We start from the raw sequence: 18522 nt of genomic DNA on the forward strand, positions 1-18522 counted from the left end.
TATAACATGCTTTCACAGCACAACTGTAACAAGTACTATTCAAATGTTTGTGAAGGTCAAAGTCATATATTGAATTTCTCTTGCCAGAAGTGTGAAAATGTCTCTTGTTTGGCAATGTTCAACATCCCTCTCACACAAAGTGCTTTGATATTTTCATAGAGAATACTGGATTCAATTGAATAAAGCATTTGGAACACTCTTTTCTGGTGGTATTGACCCTTTAGAGTCCTGCGACGGGTTCATTAAAGCAGTGTTAAATCCAAAACCAAAAATTAAATATATCGCGGGTTACAAATCATTAGATGTGGTGGCTACATTAGTTTTCTTTTTTAGGCTTTCTTCCCTTCTGGTTTCACCTGTGATCTGGCCAGTAACACACCTCCTGTATTAGAGATACACCGCTCTGGATGAAGGAGCAATGGAGACACCCTTTGGACAGCAGCATTGTCAGTTTGGGGAAAGGGGAATGTTACATGTACTAGCAGATTTAGATACACTAACAAATTTAAGCCAAAATCCAGCTCACACTTTATAAGCAGTTAAAGCAAATAATTTGTTTTAACCTTCTGAGATAAAGGTTTTACAGAAATAAATAAAAGTGGATCACTGTAAGCACCCCTGTCAGCAGCAAATAGCTTGTCTCAACACTCTAACTGTTACATCTGCAGGAGAACCTTTTCTTTTCAGCATAACAGATTTACTGACCAGATTACCAGGTGAAAATAAAAGAAAAAAGCCTAAAAACTGCAAAGCCTTTCAACTCCTGACCACAGTTTGACCTACTGGCTATTACACCTGGGCTACTACTCATCCCTCCTCTCTATCAATGAGGACTCTAGCTCCCCATAACTAACTAGAAGGCAGGGGCGGACTGACAACTCATGGGGCCCCCGGGCAATAGGGGATCATGGGGCCCCTGTGTCCTTGCCCAAACTCAAAAAAGCCTATGAAAAAGGTACCAGGGGCATCTCATGGGGCCCCCTACTGACCCCTGGGCCCTCACGCAGTGCCCGAGTTTCCAAATGGTCAGTCCGCCCCTGCTAGGAGGGCGGTACAACTGCAACAGATTAAAAAATAATTGCCTCCAGTATGTAGAAAAGGAAACTGGGGGGTAATTAGGACCAACTGAAAGGCTACATTCACACAGCAGGTAATCTACAGAAAGGGTGCTGAGCTCAGATGCAGCTAAATGTAGCCTCTGGGTGTAGCAGCACTCTAGGATATGGCTGCATACAAACTGGATGATTAACTGTGGTCAAAGTTGTGCAGAAATACTGACCCTTTGTGTAGTCAGTGTGCGTCCTGGATCGGTGTTTGTACATTTTCAGTGTTGTCCTCGAAGTCTTATGAAAAGACTCTTTCCCAACTGTTCACCTTTTATAGAAAAATAATAAATGCACATCTGTTTGCAGGTAAAAAAATTGTGCATTTATGATTTTTTTTACACTGTTTGGCATTGCACATGTGATCAGCGGATTGCAGGTGTAGTGTCATGCTCCTGCACACTCTCCATCAGCTGTCTGTCCGTACCTCCCGTACAGGCAGGCAGTTACTGAGTTGCAGGAAGAATCAATGAATTAGGAGGGCACTCACCAGTGCCCTCCTAGTTCATTGAGAACTACAAGCTGTTAGCCGCCATGGTGGACAGTACTGTGACAGCACCCAGATATTGCAGAGTTCCCCTTTAAATTTTAACATTTCTAACAGTATCTGCTTGCAAAGCAAAGTTTTCAGCTCACTTTCCCCCTCTCATTTCCTGTAAAGTAATGTGTACCAGTCTGTAGCTAGCACCCTTATCTGTAGCTAAAATGCAAGGCTATATTCTGCAGAGTTTAGAAAGTCTTTTCAATGTGTAGAAAGTGAAAGAGGAAAAATATGAATTGTGAGTAATCATTGGTATACACGCTTGTAAGAAGTGGAAACAACTCTCTCGGCTTTGCAGGCATGAGCTCGGCTGGGTTAAACAGCGCTGTTTTTAATAATTCACTTGTTTTCCTCAAGGTCCGTGTCCGGAGTTTCCTGGACTCCCAAAATTGCTACTACAGTATTTGTTCTTCATTCATTCACAAAACTCTGTGAATGAATGATGCTGTTTGGACAGATTCGCACACTGTTTTTAAATTCTGACAGCTGGTGCGGGGAGAGGATTCCCTGACCATTGTCACAGGGAGGGAGAATCGTGGGGGGGAAGGCTTGTTACATGTTCCACCCAGGGGCGGACTGACAACTCATGGGGCCCCCGGGCAATAGGGGATCATGGGGCCTCTGTGTCCTTGCCCAAACTCAAAAAAGCCTATGAAAAAGGTACCAGGGGCATCTCATGGGGCCCCCTACTGACCCCGGGCCCTCGGACAGTGCCCGAGTTTCCAAATGGTCAGTTCCACCCTAAATATGAAGGAACATATACAGTAACATGTTCCAAAAGCAAACTTATCCTTTAAGCTGCTTAACTGGAGTCCAGCTGTGGTTTTGATAAAAACATGGATGCTACTTTTCTCCTGATAAAAATGTTAGTTACCTAAATGCCATGCTGACCATCATGCAGCAGTGATCTGGAACATTGATGCAGATAAGAACTTCTGACTTTTCTTTTAAAATATTTTTCTTAAAAGAAATTTTTTACAAGAGAACAGATAACAAATCATAAACTGGCGATAACAATGAATCAGGCCATCCACAGAGCATTCGATTAGGCCTTGCATGAACAAAAAACGAAGAACTGGTCTAAAGATAAGGTCCCACCCCCCAAAAAAAATTATGTATTCCGCTGAGAGAACCAAGGACTTCCAACTTTTCTCTGTATTTCCTGATTTACATACCTTTTTCCAGGGCAATGACTCAGAACATACTGAAACCAAAGGACCAATTTCAGATCCAGGCAGCCATCATTTTCATACTGAGTCCAACAAAGGCATCCTGTATTTATAGCATACTTGTAGTTGCCACTTTAGTATTTTTCGGTTTCCATATTCCCAAAAGCCCGTATTTATTAAAAAAAAAAAGATTGCTCTCTTTTAAACACATCGCTTCAAAATGCAATGTTTTTACTTTTTTTTGCTTTTTTGCCATCATTGTTATATATAGCCCCATTTGTGATGAAGGTGACAATATGCAGATGCGGAGCAGTGACACACATACTATCTCTTGAGATCTCCCGGAAACCTTTTCTATGCCTTTGAACCTCAGTCTAAGCAGGAAATTCTAGGTGTGAAAGCAGCTTTGATAATCATTTTCTAACAATAAACTACACTTTCCATACCTATTTCTATATAGAATTAGAATTATGACAAACAGCATTAGAAGAAAAGCCCTTACTATGTTAAGACATAGCATCAGATTCTTCTTTTATATTAGAGCCCAAATCTATCATCTATCTTTTAAAGGGAAAAATGTGTGTGTGTATACACTGCTCCAAAAAATTAAAGGAACACTTTTTAATCAGAGTATAGCATCAAATCAATTAAACTCCTGGGATATCGATCTGGTCAGTTAAGTAGCAGAGGGGGTTGCTAATCAGTTTCAGCTGCTTTGGTGTTAATTAAATTAACAACAGGTGCACTAGATAGGCAACAATGAGACAACCCCCAAAACAGGAATGGTTTTACAGGTTGAGGCCACTGACATTTTTTTCCCTACTCCTCTTTTCTGACTGTTTATCACTAGTTTTGGCTTTTTGCCAGGGTCAGTGTCACTACTGGTAGCATGAGGCGATACCTGGAACCTACAGAGGTTGCACAGGCAGTCCAAGTCTTTCAGGATGGCACGTCAATACATGCCATTGCCAGAAGGTTTGCTGTGTCTCCTAGCAAAGTTTCAAGAGCATGGAGGAGATTCCAGGAGGCAGGCAGTTACTCTAGGAAAGCTGGACAGAACTGTAGAAGGTCCTTAACCCATCAGCAGGACTGGTATCTGCTACTTTGTGCAAGGAGGAACAGGATGAGCACTGCCGGAGCCCTACAAATCTACAAACCCTACAAACCTCCAGCAGGTCACTGGTGTGAATGTCTCTGACCAACCAATCAGAAACAGACTTCATGAGGGTAGCCTGAGGGTCTGACGTCTTCTAGTGAGCCCTGTGCTCACTGCCCGGCACCATAGAGCTCGACTGGCATTTGCCATTGAACACCGGAATTGGCAGGTCCGCCACTGGTGCTCTGTGTTGAGAGCAGGTTCACCCTGAGCACATGTGACAGACGTGAAAGGGTCTGGAGAAGCCGTGGAGAACGTTATGCTGCCTGTAACATCGTTCATCATGACCATTTTGGTGGTGGGCCAGTGGTGGTCTGGAGAGGCATATCCATGGAGGGACGCACAGAACTCTTCAGGCTAGACAATGGCACCCTGACTGCCATTAGGTATTGGGATGAAATCAGACCCTACACTGGTGCAGTGGGTCCTGGATTCCTCCTGGTGCACAGCAATGCCCGGCCTCATGTGGCAAGAGTATTCAGTCAGTTCCTGGAGGATGAAGGAATTGATACCATTGAATAGCTCCCACACACGCCTGACCTAAATCCAATAGAACACTTCTGGGATATCATCGCCAGGTTGCACCTCAGACAGTCCAGGAGCTCAGTGATGCCCTGGTCCGGATATGGGTAGAAAAACCCCAGGACACCATCCGTCGTCCTATTAGGAGCATGCCCCGATGTTGTCAGGCATGCACACAAGCACGTGGGTACCATTTTGAGTTGATATAATGAAATTTTAGCAAAATGGACTAGCCTGCTGCATCATTTATTTTCCTCTGCCATGCTAACTCCTGTACACTGCCCCCCTTGACATTTTTCACTTCACCCTCAAATCAAACAGGCTAGATCTGGCCCTGCAGCAAAGCCTTTTTTAGAATACGTTCTCCACCTGCCTGATCTTGTTATTACAGAGCAGGGGCGGACTGACCATTTGGAAACTCGGGCACTACCCGAGGGCCCGGGGTCAGTAGGGGGCCCCATGAGATGCCCCTGGTACCTTTTTCATAGGCTTTTTTGAGTTTGGGCAAGGACACAGGGGCACCATGATCCCCTATTGCCCGGGGGCCCCATGAGTTACCAGTCCGCCCCTGTTACAGAGTATATTATGCCCTGAAGAAGGGGCAGAGTTTGGCACCTAGAACACATTGTATTTTTTTTTTCTTGATCATCAACACTTTTGCTTTGCAGCACTGGTGTCTTTTGTTCATGGAGTTTGCATGTTCTCCCTTTGCTTGTGTGGGTTTCCTATGGATACTCGAGTTTCCTCCCATGCACCAAAGGCATCTTGGTAGGAAAATTTGCTCCTATTTTTTTTTTTTATTATTTATTACTATTATTATTATTATAGCATTAAGCATACAAATATTACAGTTGCCTTTAAACATCCAAAACAGAAATAGATAACATTAGTTCCATTGCCTCTGAGACAAAAGGTCATGCCTCACGTAATATTGCTAAAACTCAGTGGAGTATTGGAATTGCTCCCAATGAAACCATCTGGACCTGTGTTCTTCCAACTCATTCATAATGGCAGAAGTGAGGGTCTCCATGGTCTGCATATTGTTTATTCTTCTACTTGGCAAACCATTGGCTCAATCTGGGTGGCTTGTTTTGTTTCAGCTTGCTCCTGTTTAAATTGGCCCTAGTCTATGCATGTGAGATAGCATTCTTAGCTTGTAAGCTCCTTGGGGGCAGGGACTGATGTGAATGCAAAATATACTGTAAACACTGCGTAAATTGTTGGCCATATATATACCTTATCCTCTTCTCCACCTGTGGATTTTTTTCCAAGATGTCTTAGTAGGCTATCTTGAATCTAAGTCTAGCTAATCCAGAAGACGTGCCCCTGAAGACGTGCATGCGCACGAAGCGCGTTGGGTGAAGCCTTACATGCTGACGTCATGCCGCCGCGACCGGAGCTTGGAGCTGCGGTCATTTTGGTATGCTTTTATGCATTTAACTCTTTGCTGTATCCACGTGGATTGCTTTTAACTATTTACAATAAATACTACACTATATTGCCATACCTTTGGCTCCTGTGGTGAGCTTCTCCCCCTAGGAGGATCCTTTGCTGGTTTTGCATAGCACTGACCCTGGAGAAGTTTGGTCCCTATTTATGGCTTCCTGAGACCCCCCATAAGGATCAGCATTAACGCTATTATACAAGTAGCGTTCTGGTGAGTGCACATCAGGTGGTGGATTCCTATGTTGGATCATGAGCATCCCAGCTGGTATTGCTGCACCTTGTAGTTCAACAAACACCGGGCATTGCTGTGACCTGTAGTGCCAAGGACTATGTATAATCGCCATTATTGCTAAATAAGCACACATATATCACTTAGCACTTCTTTGACCTGCAGTGCCACGGACTATCCACTATTTATATTCAGAATTTTAGAGGTTTTTTATGATTCTATGTGATCTAAGACGTTTTATTTGATTTATTTCACTGGAATATTGCATGAACACTTCTACTCTAAGCACTGATGATTGCATTTGTCACTTACGCTTTAGCGCTGCACTTACATTTGAGTTGATTTCTGTGGGTTTGTTACCTTGCCTTTTTTGCTAGCGGCTACCATATTATCTGCGCTCGCCTCATATCTTGTGTTAAAAATCCAGAATTATTGTATTCTCCCATTGACTTGACTCCACGGATTTTTGCCCAAACGTCCCTAAATATTAAAGCGATGATAAGGATAACCATAGAGCAAAGGTGTCAAACTGGCGGCCCCCCAGCTGTTGCCAAACTACAAGTCCCATGAGGCTTTGCAAGATTGACAGTTACAAGCATGACTCCCAAAGGCAGAGGCATGATGGGACTTGTAGTTTCGCAACAGCTGGAGGGCCGCCAGTTTGACACCCCTGCCATAGAGCATGCACTATCAGAAACAATTCAGGCATGGCATATTTTTATTGTGACAGGTTTCTTTTAAACGCTCTGATTCTCAGAAGCGACGATATGACAGTAACATTGTGAGCAATGCTGGATGTTGATGGCTAATCCTCTGTGTTTTGACCCCTCAGCTGGATGCGTTCCTCACCTCTGCTCCCGCTGCTCTGCCTGTGCACCCTCTGTCATCTACAGGTAAGGTCACCCTGCACTCAGACAGGTACCTACCACCCTGACATTGCACTGATGTCTCTGGGGTTCTTCACAATAATAGCTCCAATTATTAGACGCAGGGGAGACTGACATTTGGAATTTTTCTTTATTGATGCCAGGGCCGGATCTAGCTTGTCTGATTTGGGGGTGCAGTGAAAAACATCAGGGGGGCAGAGGATGCGAGGTCACCAGGGCAGTGTGTAAGAGTCCAAATAACAGTGTACAGGGGGTCAGCAGGGCAGAGGATAGGGTCAGCAGTTTGTAGGGCAGTGTACAGAGGCCATTAGTTTGTAGGGCAGTGTACAGAGGCCATTAGTTTGTAGGGCAGTGTACAGAGGCCATTAGTTTGTAGGGCAGTGTACGGAGGCTATTAGTTTGTAGGGCAGTGTACGGAGGCCATTAGTTTGTAGGGCAGTGTACGGAGGCTATTAGTTTGTAGGGCAGTGTACGGAGGCCATTAGTTTGTATGGCAGTGTACGGAGGCCATTAGTTTGTAGGGCAGTGTACGGAGGCCATTAGTTTGTAGAGCAGTGTACAGAGGTCATTAGTTTGAAGGGCAGTGTACGAAGGCCATTAGTTTGAAGGGCAGTGTACGGAGGCCATTAGTTTGAAGGGCAGTGTACGGAGGCCATTAGTTTGAAGGGCAGTGTACGGAGGCCATTAGTTTTTAGGGGAGTGTACGGAGGCTATTAGTTTGTAGGGCAGTGTACGGAGGCCATTAGTTAGTAGGGCAGTGTACGGAGGCCATTAGTTTGTAGGGCAGTGTACGGAGGCCATTAGTTTGTAGGGCAGTGTACAGAGGCCATTAGTTTGTAGGGCAGTGTACAGAGGCCATTAGTTTGTAGGGCAGTGTACATAGGTCATTAGTTTGAAGGGCAGTGTGCAGAGGTCATTAGTTTGTAGGGCAGTGTACACTGGGTTATCTAGGGGCTAGCATGGCAGAGGACAGGGGTCAACAGGACAGAGGACAGGAGTTAGCATGGTGGAAGACAGTGGTCAGCAGAGTTGAGGACAGGGTCACTGCTAGTAGGGCACTTAAAGTGGAGTTCCAGCCGTTTTTGTGTTTATTAAAAGTCAGCAGCTACAAAAACTGTATCTGCTGACTTTTAATAAACACACACTTACCTGTCCCAGAGTCCAGCGATGGAGGATGTCACCAGCACACCGAAGATCACCAATATGGGTCCAAAAGTTTTAATAAACGGTCACATGCCTGATGAAGGGGTCCTGCGAGACTCCGAAACGTTGCCTTGCTGTAACTATGTGATAGTTTATGAAAACTTTTGGACCCATATTGGTGATCCTCGGTGTGCTGCTGACATTCTCCCTTGCTGATTCTGTTCGGTTCCAGCCGATGGTCGCTGCAGCACCCACTTGTACACACAGCCATTTTTAACGCAGGAACGTGTGCGTTTGGATTGTACACTTAGAGTCCAGCGATGTTCTCACCCGCGCACCATCCCTTCTCTCTGACACAGCGCTGGCATCTCAACTGTGAGCACCAGGCTGTAGGACGCAGGAGGGAGATCACAGAGAAGCCCGTATCTCCTCCCCGCTCTCTCCTCTCCGCCGCTGTCACTTCTCCTGCCTGGACTGTATACTTCAGTTCACTGCGGTCGGCTCTGAGTGCAGGGATGGTGGTTGGGAAGCTCAGTGGTCATAGGTGCAATGAGCATGGGGGGAGGGGGCACACCTAGCTTGGGGGGGGGCACAACTGAAATCTGGGGGGGGGGGGCACAGCCCACCCCAGCACCCCTTAGATCCGGCCATGATTGATGTTTGTTTAATCAGTGATCTGCTCCAGAGTCTGTCATTTTTTTATTTTTTCTGTAGCTACAGTGGTCTACCAAGGGGTGGACTGACCATTTGGAAACTCGGGCACTGCCCAAGGACCCGGGGTCAGTAGGGGCCCCATGAGATGCCCCTGGTACCTTTTTCATAGGCTTTTTTGAGTATGGGCAAGGACACAGGGGCCCCATGATCCCCTATTGCCCGGGGCCCCCATGAGTTGTCAGTTGGCCCCGGGGTCTACCCCACCATACACATTCTCATACAAACCATACAATGTATTTTTTTTCTTAACGATTCCGTGATGCACGCTTTACTTAAACATCAGTATTGTTTTTTTTTTGTTCAACCATTGTCAGAAAAATAACCCCACAGATTTCGCAGCTGAGCTCAAACTACTGACAGGCTTTGTGTTGTGTATGTGAATGACAGTCAGTGTTCTCCATTCTCCAGTCTGTAGGTTCAAAGACTTGTCCTGACATCAAGGGGAGTGCAATACTTACATATTTTGATTTACATTTTTTTCTTAAGACATTTAGGAATCGGGTAGCTGATAAAGATGCAGGTCTGCAGATCAAAAAGACCCCAATGCGATCTAAACACAAAAACAAAAATGATATATATTGCAGATTACTATTCCTTATGTGGTGGCTACATTAGCTTTCATTTCTAGGCTTTTTTTTTTATTTTTATGTGGTATTCCATCCAGTAACACACTTCCTGTTCTAGAGTGATAGCACTGCCCTTATGGAAGAAAAATATATTTGAAATATATTGTAAAAATATTCTTCCCAAATATATTGACATATATTTGAAGTGCTACAATTTTGGCCACATTCAATATATTTCAAAATATATTTCAATAAATATATATTTTATATATATATATATATATATATATATATTATATATATATATTATTTATATATATATATATATATATATATACACACTGCATGTTGAAATGCATTTTTATTACAAAATACATGAAAAATATTTTTAAACATACATTTCAAATATACCGTATGTCTTTAAAAAAACAAATTTGCATTTACAAATATATGTAAAAATATATGTTAAAATTACTTTTTTATATGTTAAAAAAAAATCTGAAGAGTATATTTAAAAAAATATGTTTTTAAAAATATTTTTAATATATTTTGTAATATATAAAAAACACATTTCATCATGCAGTATATATATATATATATATATATATATGTCAATATATTTGGGAAGAATATTTTTTAAATATATTTCAAATATATTTTTCTTCCATGTGGGTGTATTGTATGGTGGAGCAGTGTTGTCACCTTAGGATGCTCTCTTAATTTGGGCTACAAACACCTCCCCCTCTCCTCATCTGCATTACATAGAGGGATGTGGAAGATAGTGTAGAACAGAACTCACCCTTTTTACCCCAGAGGAGCCTAAAATAATTTTCAAGTCTTGAGGAACCTTTACTAAAACCAATTAATCAGGGGTCAATGGGAAAAATGCATTTAACATTGGTAGCCAGTAACAAGTAGAATGAAACCCTTGCAGCGGTGGTTCAAATGCCACCCCTACAGACAGCTAAAAAATAATTATTAGTGTCATTCTGCTTGCTTTGACAAGTGGCAATGGCATCTGAACTATGCAGATAATTAAATGGGAGGCCAATCAGCCACAACTCGAGGAACCCCTAGCAACCTCTGTAGGAACCTGGTGGTTCTATGGAACCCTTGTTGAGAATAGCTGGTAGAGTACCCCCCTGACTCCCCAAAGGCAGGATGGTACCTCCTGAGGCAGGGGCGGGCTAGCATGTCATCCCCCAGGGCTAAAATGGGAGACTGAGACAGAACATTCAGCGCCAGTAATCTTTTTAGTTTTATTGCAGAGGAGGTTAAGAAGGTGAAGGAGATGAGAGTTGGGGTCCCAGAAACCAGGCAGATCACTCACAGACTCTCCAGATCAATGTCTAGCTACACAATGACAGAATCTTTAAGCCAATCTGGCAACATTGTAAGCAAGTTCCCAAATTTCACTGAGTCCATCAAGTGAGTCACCAGGTCCTTCTGAAAAACCAGCCTTCTCCCTGGTTCTCTCCAGCAAGGGGCTTCCCCTGGATCTTCTCCTTGGCACACCAGGCAGGACAGCTTCAGGACCACCTCAACATACATTAGGCCCCAAACAGGCCATTGGGCCTAACAGTAGAGCTCCAACCAGCAGCTACTCCCTAGGCCTTAGGCCAGGGAAAGAGAGAGAGAGCCCATGGCCTGTGCTAACTGTTTATATCCTCACCCAGCATCCACCAGTGACCGTAACTTCCGACTAGATTGGATGAAGGAAATATAAAAACTCATAACTCTTGTTTATGTCTCATATTGACCAGTGGCACCAGTGATACCTACTGGCGACAGTGAGAAATCACAAACCAACTGAAGCTTAGGGAAAAACCATGTGAAGAACTACAAAATATGTCTGGGCTGACTTAGGCTATGAAGCCGCTGTGGAGGACATGCAGGCTACACTGGCATAGTATTGTCAGGGCTGGGCTTCTGCTACTTAATGAGCAACTCTTTTCTTCCTGTGCTCAGAAGCTGCTCAGCTGTCGGTTAATTATCAGCCACGCATTGTCTCCATAGTCACCTGAATACCATTACCTGCCTCATTAGTCCAGCCCGCTGTCACCGCTACTACACTGATCTTCACTCCTGTTCTCCTTGCTGCATTATGAACACATGAACACAGGAGGTGAGCCTATGAGCACAGGCGCCATGCTGAGAACACTTTGTATTTTCTCAATGAATACAAAACATTCTCCAATTGAGCGAAGTGGAGGTGGAGGGGGTAGATGGTGACATCACACCTTTTCTTTGTCAAATCAAAGAATGATTTGCATTCATTGAGAAAAGGCAAAGCAGTCTCTGAAAGGCACTCTTGTCCAAAGGCTCATCTCTTGTGTTCAGAATGCAGCAAGGCAGCCGCTCGGTATGGGACCCATAAGCTAGCGGAGATCACTGGAGTAGCATTGTCTATTACAGTGATTTCCAGTTTCCAGAGGGATCCCACAGGTATGGTATATACATAGCTAGTCCAAGCTGGATCAATGTACGGTAATTATGTAAAAATATTCATACCTGGAAGTCTTCGTTAAGATACTTGCTCAGGCACTTATTATATGTGCATTTTGGATGAGTTTCCAAGGGCCCCATAGAACTGTTCTGAGGAAGATATCATCATCAAGAAGAAAATCATCAGACCAAAAATACTGCATGCACCAATTCTCCCAACACGGAATAACTCCCATACATTATTACTGCTTTTCAACTTTTAATTGGGATTTTCTTGAAATACAGGAAAATGCAGTCTGGTGGGAATGAGCCCTTGGATGAATTTGATTGGTGACTTTGACTTAAAACCCATCAATGTTCACTGCGTTATTTTATGAGTCTATAAGCATTCTAAAATCATTTCCTTCCATGTGCAATAATTTGCTGTGTGCTTCACATGCTGCTACAAGTCTTCTCCAGCAAAACATTTCAGCAGGCAGGCTCCTTGAAAGTGGGACTCGTGTGCTGGCAGAATACTTGACATGTAGTATTGATTAAAACACGAATCCGGCTGCTTAGATGAAGTGGACAGCGCTATCTTGTTGTGTTTTTGATACATCAATTCCATTCCACACAAGCTTTAAACATATTTTCAAAATGGATTGAAAAATAGATAGAAGCCCAAACCAAGTTTATGAAAAATGTGGCTGTCAAAAAGGATCTATCTATCTATCTATCTATCTATCTATCTATCGTATCTATCGTATCTATCGTATCTATCCTTCCCATATCTATCGTATCTATCCTTCCCATATCTATCGTATCTATCCTTCCCATATCTATCTATCTATATCTATCTATGTATCTATGTATCTATGTATCTATCTATCTATGTATCTATCTATCTATGTATCTATCTATCTATGTATCTATCTATGTATCTATCTATCTATGTATCTATCTATCTATCTATGTATCTATGTATCTATGTATCTCCATCTGCATTTACATGAGTGATTTGCACATGCCACAAACAGGGAAATATAGGTTTTCCTATTGGTTTAGATTATTTTGATAAGTTTTTTATGCTCTAACAAAAGCACTATGTTTAGAACCCAACCGATGATTAATTTGAATTTAGAATAGTTTCTCAGGTCTATTCCAGACCACTTGGATTTGTTCAGCAAGTTCCACAAAATCATTAAATTCTGATTTCCAAAACCTATATCCACCTGGAGTTTGCAAAATGTTTTATGTTTTATATCGTATTTCGAAATGTAACTGGAGAGAACCTGTCAGGTTTGTGAAACAGTACATCAAATATTAGTGCATTGGGCATGCATGTGCCTGAGGATGTCTTGTCTAATTATAAAAAAAACTGATGGATAAAGATAATATTTTAGGCTTGATTGACCTTGTTCAATACAACATTCAGTTAGAACTGGTCTGTCAATCAAATTCTGTGACAAGGAGCGGGGCCTAGCCGCCCTGTCTGTGTCCATAGATACAGAGAGGACTGTTTATGATCAAGCCCACACGAGTGCCCCCATATGAAGTGGTTTTCTGCGGGAGCACTTGCAGAACAGAAAGAGCCAGAAACGCTGGTGGGGGACCCCAGAAAAGGAGGATCAGGGCTGCTCTGTGCAAAACCATTGTACAGTGCAGGTAAGCATAACAAGTTTATTTAAAAAAAAAAACATGAAAATTTACAATCACTTTAAGTTCTAGAGTCCTTCCCAGGTACAAGCAACAATTTGCCTTATTAAATGTTTCACATGCCGCTCCAGGCGAGAACAGGCCCCGCACTCCACACACTCACATCTCAGGTGCCGGCTCAGGCTCAGGCTCAATCAACTGTATCAGCAACAGGAATGTCGCACACTGAGATGCAAAATAATCTTCCTTTATTAAAATAGTCAGCAGGAACAAGTTCTGTTCTGACTTGTGCTAGTCACAGCACTTTCCCAAACAATTTCCTTAGATACCCGTGAACGATGGCATCCTTTTCTACAAGTTCTGCATATTCTTTCCTGGTATTTAAAAAAAAAAAAAAAAAAACTAAAACTGCAAGACTGCACAGTGGAAGTAGCATGTAGTCTACTTTTTATACATGGCTACATTTCAACTCTACACGCCACCAAACAATTTAAAGCTAAGATGGCTTCATGTTTTCTAAAACTACACAGAGAGTTCCTCTTAATATACCCTGTATTTTCTTGGTGTGGCCCCCTCCAACCTTGTATCCATGGCACTAGTCCACTGGTGTCTTTAGGCTCCATGTACACTGCAGCTGATAAACTCATGTTTAGGAGCTGTTCAGCATTTGTTTCAGCAGCCCCTGAACTCACCCTAATGTTGGTGTCCATGCCAACAATGTTGTTTACAGTTGTTTACAGGCAGTTGAGTTTACAGTAGTTTTTTTGAACGCAGAAAACTTGCGTTCAGCAGATTTTATCAGCGTTTCAAACGCGGTTAGCCACGTTTACAAGCGTTTGGAAACATTTTTTAACCCTTCCATTTCCAGATGTTGTCCAGAGCCTTTTTTCATCATGAAAAATGCATGCAAATCGTTTTCAAGGTACTCAAATTGACAAAACACTGAACACAGGATGTTCCTACCAAGCTTGTCACACATTGTAATGACCAGTTCACACCACAGACCTCTCCTATCCTTGGAAAGAAAAGATATGTTAATGACCATTCACACCTCAAATTCCTCATGAAGACCCCCTGCCAGGTGGCCTTAATGACCCCTCCACCAGACACCTTTCCCACCCTTGGAAAGAAAAGATATGTTAATGACCATTCACACCTCAAATTCCTCATGAAGACCCCCTGCCCTGTGGCCTTAATGACCCCTCCACCAGACACCTTTCCCACCCTTGGAAACAAAAGAAATGTTAATGAGCAACTCACACCTAAGCTAATCTCAACACATACTGCTGTCTCTGCTTCTACTCTCTGTATTTCACTGAAACAGTCTAAAATAGTTAATAATTTACCACTTTCCAGTGCATTCTGGGCATTTAGGAGGTTCTCCTGTGCTTATCTTTAAAAATTGCTTCTAAACGCAAACGCACATAAATGCGGCTAAACGCTAAGGTAAATACAGCATTGGGCAAAAAGAGTCTGATTTAAAGATGAGTAGAGGTACTTGGGCATGTGAGGCAATACAGCAAGTCACTGGAGTTGGCTGTAGCAATTAAAGTAAACATGTATCCAGATACATTTAATTATTTACATGTTCTGAACAAGCAGTACAAGCACTTTAAAACAAGCTCTTATTTACCTCTGTAGCTCTTGACATTGTGGAGAAATTAATCTTGAAAGTTCACAACAGAAGCAGTGAAATCTCTTTTTCCATTTTCTATGGAAAGCAGATCTTGTCAGCCTGCCAGGCCTGAGTGCTGTCTGGGTTTGACAGGGGTGCTGTAAAAAAAATCACACCCCAATGACAGCATAATACATACATGAGGCGCCAAGGAATTGTGCTTTTTTTTTGTTGTGCTGCATATGTGTTTGGGCTGGGAATATGGTCCTTTGTGTGCCCCAAGCACGGAGACAGAACGCCTGGCTTAAGTGTAATGATCAGGAACCAGTTTTACTAGTTCCCAATCACATGATCACCGTGATAGCCAATCACAGTAATCATTAGAGTTAAAACTCACCCCCTGAACTGTCATTCATCTGTGAAGAGCAAAAGATACATCAAAAGATACATCAAAGCTTTTCCTCCTCACTAGAGGTGATCTGTGTAAACACAAAAAAGTCTGTTGAAACAAAAATAAAGATAAAATAGATATTTTATTGTCTGTGATAGCAAAGGAGTCAATGTACCAAGGGTACAAACAACATATAATGTACATACACTATATTGCCAAAAGTATTGGGCCGCCTGCCTTTACACGCACACGAACTTTAATGGCATCCCAGTCTTAGTCCATAGGGTTCAATATTGAGTTGGCCCACCTTTTGCAGCTATGACAGCTTCAACTCTTCTGGGAAGGCTGTCCACAAGGTTTAGAAGTGTGCCTATGGGAAGGTTTGACCATTCTCCAGAAGCGCATTTGTGAGGTCAGGCACTGATGTTGGATGAGAAGGTCTGGCTCACAGTCTCTAATTTATCTCAAAAGTGTCCTGTCTAGTTGAGGTCAGGGCTCTGTGCAGGCCAGTCAAGTTTCTCCACCCCAAACTGGCTCCTCCATGTCTTTATGGACCTTGCTTTGTGCACTTTTACGCAGTTATGTTGGAAGAGGAAGGGGGCATCCCCAAACTGTTCCCACAAAGTTGGGAGCATGAAATTGTCCAAAATATCTTGGTATGCTGATGTCTTAAGAGTTTCCTTGACTGGAACTAAGGGGCCAAGCCCAACCCCTAAAAAACAAACCCACACCATAATCTCCCCTCCACCAATCTTTACACTTGGCACAATGCAGTCAGGCAGGTACCGTTGTCCTGGAAACCATGAAAACCCATGGGATTGCCAGACAGAGAAGTGTGCTTTGTCACTCCAGAGAACGTCTCCACTACTCTAGAGTCCAGTGGCAGCATGCTTTACACCACTGCATCTGATGTTTTGCATTGCACTTAATGTAAGGCTTGGATGCAGCTGCTCGGCCATGGAAACCCATTCCATGAAGCTCTCTACACACTGTTGTTGTGCTAATATGTTATTAATCTAACTTATTGCACAGGTGACAACCTATCACGGTACCACGCTTGAATTCACTGAGCTCCTGAGAGCGACCCAATCTTTCACAAATGTTTGTAGAAGCAGTCTGCATGCCTAGGTGCTTGATTTTATACACATGTGGCCATGGAGGTGATTGGACCACCTGAATCCAATGATTTGGAGGGGTGTCCCAATACTTTTGGCAATATAATGTATGTAGTATCCCCATCAGGAGTAGGAGAATTTATTTATTTTTGATGGTGGGTGTGACAGACTACCTGGCACCCTGCCTGGGTACGTACGCCAAACAGTGCCCCTTGTTCTCCAAACCCTTCCAGCAGACCGAGAGTTAATGCCAGCCCTTTACCCCAAGCATCATTCACAGACAAGATGTTGAGATAAAAACCAAGGAATCACTTAACTGAACATAAGTACAGGGTTTTATACACTTCAGAAATAGGGGCAGTCCCTACATGAATAAAAACAAGTATTACACATTGGGATAAATATCCCACAATAATTAGATAACAAGGTAAAATTGACACAAGACTAATCCCATCATGTAGGAACCTCCAGGAGGATTAGCCAATGGACAGAAACAATAGGTGAGTCAATTAACTCAATTACCAATTGAAGAAAAACAGAACAGTAAAGACATAACACATTAATAAAAAGATTACAGCAGGAGAACTCAGCATTAGATTGTTTTGAGCTGATTATATTAACGTCTGCTCTGATTCTCTGAGTCTAGGAGGGGTCAATAAGCAGTCGATGCTGGTTTGGGCACAGAGATCACAAATCTGTATCTGGGTCCTTCAGTTCTCAGAGTCTTAGGGAGACATGGACTTGAATCTGAAGTAAACTACTCCAAAGGTCTCCCCAAGCACACATCTCCCAAAGAATAGAGCCCCCCAGATGCCAAGGCCCATGGTCAATAGGCAAAAGGCTAGCCTGCAGCCCCCTCCAAAAGCCCCTGTCCTGGTTGGGTCTGTCACAGTGGGTCATGGTAAAGGTACCAAAAAATACAGCTAAAGTTTAAAAATTATATTGTTTTCGTATTTTGAGTCGATGTTCCTTTGGTAATAGAAAATTAGATATCCATTAACATTTACCACCAAATGAAGGCCCAATTTGTCCTGGAAAAACAAGGTATAATTCACCCTGGGTGCCTTGAGATTTTACATATTTTTAAAGGGTACCATAAGTGAAAACAATTTGAGAAACGCTACTCTAAGGTGCCACAACCCAATGTTGAAAGTCCTATTCTTAATGCATTGATGTCACATGAACAGTAATCAGAGTATAATTGGTTTTATAAAATCAAGGCAGGGTAATGCACTCGATTAGTGCCATGTGCAACCTTCCATCTTCAGAGCTCCAATCGGATCCACTCATGCCCCTACTAGAATAACATCACGTAATTAGGGAGATCTAAATAGAGATGTTTTTCATTATGTCCAATTGCTCATCATATTCACTGAATAATTATTCATGGGGTCCTGTAGTGTAGGAAATTATTTCTCCATTATAAGCAGTGTTACATAATTATATTTATTAACCTTCCTCTTAAGAGTGACTTATTCTGCAATGTGCATTATTAAAAGGGATATAGAGGGATTTACTTGGATGTATGTAAATTGGATCAACATTACATAATAATAAATTGAATGATCTGTGTTGCTAGTTTTATCAAAACATTGTCTGTTCACATATTGTAGATATAAGGTATATACTGTACATACATATTGATGCTGCATCTAGCATAGACAGGCCATAAACAGCCAAACCCAATAACCCCATGTGATGATTGGACATGGAATAACACACTTAGGGGTACCTCTGTTTGGTGATAATGAGCGTTACCAACCCTGCTTCATCTATCAGATGAGTCACATGAGAAACTTCTTCGAGCGAAAGGTATGCTTTCCATTGAAGTGCTTGGAAAGTGTG

The 18522-nt window shown here is 42.6% G+C and overlaps 1 protein-coding gene across 3 annotated transcripts in view; it reads left to right on the forward strand.

Annotated features, from left to right (window-relative positions):
* LOC149438316 (glucagon receptor-like) overlaps window positions 1–18522 on the forward strand; it is a 109640-nt gene that overhangs the window by 28641 nt on the left and 62477 nt on the right. For 2 of the 3 annotated variants that reach the window (XR_016307922.1, XM_089659976.1), the window contains exon 2: window positions 6999–7059. Coding sequence is in view for 2 of the 3 variants with exons in the window: in XM_089659976.1 (XP_089516102.1) it covers window positions 6999–7059 (61 nt within the window). In the remaining variant the exon portion in view is untranslated. Of the gene's footprint in view, window positions 1–5642; window positions 6149–6998; window positions 7060–18522 lie in introns of those variants that run through there. The other variant, XM_089659977.1, reaches the window with a different exon arrangement.

This window comes from Staurois parvus, unplaced genomic scaffold (genome assembly GCF_062004578.1).
Source record: "Staurois parvus isolate SC_StPar_1 unplaced genomic scaffold, SC_StPar_1.0 ptg001193l, whole genome shotgun sequence".
NCBI classification, from domain to species: domain Eukaryota; kingdom Metazoa; phylum Chordata; class Amphibia; order Anura; family Ranidae; genus Staurois; species Staurois parvus.